This window comes from Nanorana parkeri, unplaced genomic scaffold (genome assembly GCF_000935625.1).
Source record: "Nanorana parkeri isolate BGI_ZX_2015 unplaced genomic scaffold, ASM93562v1 scaffold215, whole genome shotgun sequence".
Taxonomy (NCBI): domain Eukaryota; kingdom Metazoa; phylum Chordata; class Amphibia; order Anura; family Dicroglossidae; genus Nanorana; species Nanorana parkeri.
In genome coordinates this window covers 331,274-337,401 of record NW_017306483.1, presented here as the reverse complement: position 1 = coordinate 337,401, position 6,128 = coordinate 331,274, and the positions used below count along the sequence as shown (strand labels likewise).

Below are 6,128 nucleotides of genomic sequence, written 5' to 3'. Positions count from 1 at the left end.
ATTTTTCAAAAACTGCAGGAAAAAAAAAAAAAAAAAAAAAAGGTATCCAATGTCTCCCTATTGTTATCAGTGACTATTTTAGAGAAAAGTGGTAACTGAAGTTCCATTGGTAGACTTTTGTCAGTCTTTTATGGAAGCTTCTGAAATATCCCTCTGTGTATAGCTGACCTTTTGGCCCCACAATTCAACCTACAACGTAGCAGGACAATGCGCCATTTTCCATTACAAGCTATTAGGCTTCCTGGTGACGGACCTTCTGGTTCGGGGAATCGGGAAGCTTATGGCTGACGTGGCTTTAGAATGAATGGACACCAATGTGCTTTGTTTAATTAACACAGATATGATTTCATATCTTCAGCTATGTAAACGAAGTCCAGATTACACCAGGAATTTTTCAGGCTTGGTTTTAGAGAAAACATGTTTCTCAGTTGGTCTCAGTCATACCTCCCAACTTTCCCTCATGTGGCACCAAATCCCTCTGTCCCGCTTTGCTCCTCAGTTGTCCTTGTTTTTTGGTCTAATGTACAGATATCTATGAAAATGTTCTATTCAACTACCAGAAATGTTATTCCGCATTAAAACCTTCATCTAATCTCTTAATTATCTTGTTCATTATTTGGAAAATCCAGTATAAAAGAAAATAATGGTGGAAAAACAAAAACAATTCTGGCTTTAACCATTTTTTTTTGGCACATAAATTCTTAATGGTTCATATAACTGGGGGTGTGCCCATTGGCTCAATACATTGTGCTGGAAGGTGTTCCTTTTTCTCATCTCAGATAATTGGGAGGAATGCTCAGGTATGAATTGTCATAGGTGGCACCAGCTTTGGTGTGGCAGCCATTTTGTTCACTGAACCTTATGCTCTGATCACCCCATCTGTCCTCCCCCTGGCTCAGTGCCAAAGCAGTCACAGTGCTGAATAGGAAGGCCTACAAAGGCTTGCTGAACCCCCTCTTCTACCAGTGTGTGGCCAGCTTAAAGTATATTTCCAGTTTCACAGCCAAATTTGAACACTTGTACTAACAATGGGTTATAAAGGATTACAACCCTGACTTTTCCATTGTATGTTAATGAAGTTAATGAGAGAAACACAATCCTCAAATTTCAGTCCTAAGTCTTTCTATAAGGACAGATCACTGTGAAGGTGCTCAGAAAAACCTGGAATCAGCCATGTTGTCTGCTACAAAAAAACATATAAAAAGGTAAGAAAGGTAAGCTTGATTGGCTGCAGTCACTGTTCCGCCTGGCCCCTTCAACAAACGTTGATTCAAAAATTGACTTCCGTCGAGCTGGGTGGTGCCAGCACAGCCATCCACAAATTGAATTTCAGCCAAATTTGAAGCAGTGTTCAGCCACAGCGCTATACTAAAAAAAAATGTTTTGGCTGGAGATTCACTTTAATTACAAGCTAAAAAATCTAAAGGAAATCTATTCTGTGCATTTCCCTAAAATAAAAAATCAAATAATAATATTTTCACTCGTTTTCCATATGAGCTGAATACAGTTAATTTCATCATTGGCCCGCTAGAGGCTCTGACAATAGATAATGGAATGGCAGGCTAATGCCCGCCCCTCCGGGTACACTTTAGAACATATTCTAAATACAATGAATGACATTCTTCTGGAAATAATCACATAATGTGTGTAGATAATTACAATGTGTGTAGATAAATGGTATCTGCGGAAATAACAGTAAAAGATCTCCTGCTCCCATCCTCACAAGGCCTCCTATAGACAGCGTGTATTTACAGCATAGCTTTATCATATGTGATAAGATTAAACCTCCATATATCCTGATAGTAGAAGAACACGCATTGTGTACATTGTCACAATCCCCCGCCTAAAAGATTTCAGCTGCTATCTCTTCCTTCGATGTGTGCGTTCTATGAAACCCAATGAAAGTGGATGGAAACCCTGACAATGAACTTCTCTTATCTGCTCCATTTCATTCTGTGAAATATACCATTGAAAGTGTTTCGTTATATCATTTTGTGCAAAAAAATAAATATCTGTTAATCCTGCCAGAAATCCACTGCTGTCCTGTGTCACTCTGCAATGTTATCAGGAAGTGTGTTGGGACTACGGAACTACAGAGAAGGAGGAGAGGGGTTGTTCTGTAGTCTTGTTGAGGGATGGCAACGCTACTCTATAGACACAGTATAGCGTTGACATCCTAGAAAATGAAGTGTATTGCTGGCAGGAAAGTGTAAAGGGAACAGCCTGAAAAATAAAACTAATGCAGCCACCACCTATAAGGACTGGTAAGCTGCAATATATTCCATTTTGTTCTTTGGTTTAGATAAGATTTATAGAGCAATTCCAGGCAGCAAGTGAAAACAATCAATGAGCTTCTAACTCAATCCAGCAAATGCTGCATCTAGAACTGTGCTTCCTTATGGCGGAACTCCAGGAGAAAAAAAAGCTTCTTGGCCACTTGCAATTAACTAATCTCTAACCAGTAATGTGTGTCCCATCTGTGGCTGGCTGCTGCATTAGTTTAAATGATCATTTCAAAGCACCCCTGACCCCTTTGTAAATGCCAAACCCCTTTGGGAGCACTAAACTTTCTTCTTCGAATGTTAAAGTCCCAGCTCTAGCACAGAGAAGATAGAAGGTCACTCACTAGGCACTTTGGTTATTCACAAAACAGCTTGTATTTTTTTGCACAGAATGCAAGTTGTTCTGTGAATGGACAATGGAGATCACATGGGGAGAGTAAACCACGGGATCGCTCTTGTCCATTGACAGAACACCTTGTACCTGGTGTAAAAAAAATGCCAGACGTTTTAGCAAGTGACCCGCTATCTTCTCCATACTAGAGCTGGGCCTGTAACATTCAAAGAAGGACGTTTGGCACTTACAGAAGAGTTGGGGGTGCAAAAAATGATAATTTTAACAAATGTAGCAGCCAGCCACAGATGGAAGACTCATCATAAACCACTAGCAGATAGGGGGTTTGGCCACCAGTAGGACCCATTCCTGGGCTGTGCTTTGTTTTTTTTTTGCTTAGTGTTCTAATCCTGCAAGTGGCAGTATAAACCCATCAGTCAGAGAACGAGATCTCCACCATGTCCTTCATTGAACGGAAGAGAAACGTATTTTCCTTGAGTTCCGCTTTAAGCTTGTGCTATGTCTCCAATTATATTTGAACTTCCAAACCAGGTTTGACTGATTGGTGGCTGTAAGTTCTAGTACTCATAAAGATTTTTTTTAACATGCTTTCTGTACAGGAGCACCGGACATCTTTGGGAACAGCTCCTCTGTTTGACATGCAAGGGTTCCCAGATAACTAGATGACAGACAAAGGGACTGTGATGGATTGGAGCACTATATAAATGCCTGGAGGTAGTATTGAGCGGGTAGGTATTTCAAAGTTTGCATTTCAAGGTTTAATTGGAGTAAAATGTTCTGTGATCTATGCAAGATCATTCTACAGAGCAGAAAGGGAAACGCAATGGCAATGACCCATAGGAGCTGCACATGATCACTTACCTATTATCCCCACTACTATGTAGCCCAGAATGAAGACCATGAACAGGACACAGCATATGATGTCCGTGCAGCTCCTGGATGGAGGAAAAGGAGACAAGATGTCAGCAAACCAGAACATACACAGAACATACAATGATGAAAAATACACACAGGCCCTTTGGGCTCAGGATGCTCCCATCAAGCTTCCTCAACCTTTTTGGTCTGATTTTTTTTTTAAAAGACGGTCAGATTTTATTGTCTATATCCTAGAGCAACATTTCTCAACCTTTTTCGTGGCATCCTTTAATGTATCCAAAATCTCAAGGCCTCCCAGTCTAAAATGTAAAAAGCGATGTGTGGCCCCTCCAAAATCCATACAAGACTCCTATTCCAGATACAGGTCTGGTATGGATTTTAAAGGGACCCCCACAGAAAAAACTTCTCATCAGAGTCCCCCCTTCACATCAGGAGGCCTCATCACATCAGGAGGCCTCATCACATCAGGAGGCCTCATCACATCAGGAGCCCTCATCACATCAGGAGCCCTCATCACATCAGGAACCCTCATCACATCAGGAACCCTCATCACATCGGGAGCCCTCATCACATCAGGAGCCTGCCTGCACCTTGGAAAAGCATGACGCTGTGCCCCAAACACAGTTTACAAATGGGAGTCAGCGGGACAGGCTACTGATCACCCGACCACTGTGACAGATAATCACATAATCAGGACATGCAGGGAACACCTTCAGCGTTCCTGCAAAAGAAGATTAAAAATATTTCTCCGGCAGGCAATAACTCCAAAGTTCACATACTACAGTGCCTGAAGAATCTTAGACCCGGTTAGGTGTGAACGGGACCTTAGACATCCAGAAGCGTGTCAGATGCCTGGGCCCCCTGTGGGCACTGAGCATCCATGCGCTGAACTCTACATCACTACCGTGTCCTGGGGTTAAAATTCCTCAGGGGCTGTGTCTTTTTAAGAGTCATTGTCTGCCAAAAACATAAGTATTCCTGATCTTCTTTTACAGGAAGAATTACAAATAATTAGCAATAGAGTCACTTTGAATAAGCCGACATTCATTATCCTAAAGATTGTCTATGGTGCGGATCAATGTGTTTCTGAAGCCTTCTTATCATTCTGCTGGTTTTGTTTTAATGAGATGATTCATTATAAATTATTAGATGTGTCTGTATGGCTGGGAGAACTCTTTGTTAGTGATCGGAGTTAAAAAGCTTCTCTGTCTTAATAAGATAACAACTTTGCAAATGTTATTATTGGGCCCTGTACTTCTGAAGCTGTAAAACCAGCGGAGGGCGTTGCAGGCAGTGATGGGTTGTAACTGAGGGTGATCTTCATGATGAAAGGGAGCACTAGATCTTTCACTATGGGGAAGGGTTAGAACTAGGGATGACCTCAGGTTCAGACCAAACCTAGTCCAAATCTGAGCTCCTCCGAAGCTCCTTTCACTGCCACTCAATCAGCTGTGGCCAGGGAATTCCCCAGCTGCATGTAAGCAAAGAGACGGGATGCTGTGACCTCATTGACCATATATGGCCACATGGCTATATTTGGTCAATGACATTGATCTAATATGGCCATACATGGTCACGTATGTCACCAAAGCACCCCACCCCTTGATGTGCAGCTGTAGAGCAGGGGATGCCCTAACTCGCAGCTGATTGTGAGTGGACTCATCTCCCTTCTGGGTTTGGAGGAGCTTGGGTTCATCGCTACTTACAGCCCTTGGTCTTTTTTGCTGTATTTGCTGACAAGTGTCACCTTTCATCTTGTCCTGGAGACAGAGTGTGAAGGAGAATCCAAATGTTTTGGTTTTCATCAGAACAAAAAGTGTGTGGGGGGGGGGGGGGCATCTGTTCCAGTGACAAATGTCTAGGAAGGGATTTCCCCCCTGGAATTGGAGAGATTTCATCTCACTTCCTGCTGTGTGTTCATAACAGGAGGTAAAGGAAATTGTCTGCAATAGGAAATGGACAGCAAAAAAAAAAAAAAACAGTTTTTGGCACATTTTAATGAGAAGCTGACAGTGTGCAGTGTAAGTCACTTCAGTACAGGAAAGGAGCGGGTACAACTAGACAAGACTGAAGACAAGGACGGGGTTCAGATTTAAGGTGAGCTCACGTGCCAGAGACTTCACAGATAATCTATTGATAATAATATGTCCGAACCCTGATACACCAAGCTCCATTTCTGCAAATAAACCAAGGCTGGCTGAAAACGCCATCAATAGCCACAGATTGTTCACTCACCGTTTTTGAATCGGACCTTTGAATTTCGGGTCATATTTAGCCGGTTCACCTACAAGAACAAGAAACACACATGAACACACTTGAAGCACAAATAATCTATTTATTCCTGGAGAAAGGACTTTCTTGTCCAACCAATCAGGAAATTACAAGTAGAAAATTGATGTGATGTTCGCCTAGTAAAATTTTCTTCCGGCAGAGGTCTGAATCTCATGTTTGTGATCCTATTATACATGTAGTCATTGTATGTCTAATCGCCAGAGTGCCCCCTTTCATTAGGCCTCCCCATCAGACTTCCCCCTTTCATTAGGCCTCCCCATCAGAGTGTCCCCTTTCATTAGGCCTCCCCATCAGAGTGTCCCCTTTCATTAGGCCTCCCCATCAGA

At 42.3% G+C, this 6,128-nt stretch overlaps 1 protein-coding gene across 1 annotated transcript in view; it reads right to left on the bottom strand.

Moving 5' to 3' along the window:
* Positions 1-6,128, bottom strand: part of SLC44A4 (solute carrier family 44 member 4) — a 40,546-nt gene that overhangs the window by 29,251 nt on the left and 5,167 nt on the right. Inside the window, exons 2-3 of the mRNA XM_018555826.1 lie at positions 5,746-5,794; positions 3,496-3,569 (exon numbers count right to left, since the gene is read on the bottom strand). Of these exons, the coding sequence (XP_018411328.1) occupies positions 3,496-3,569; positions 5,746-5,794 (123 nt within the window). The remainder of the gene's footprint in view (positions 1-3,495; positions 3,570-5,745; positions 5,795-6,128) is intronic.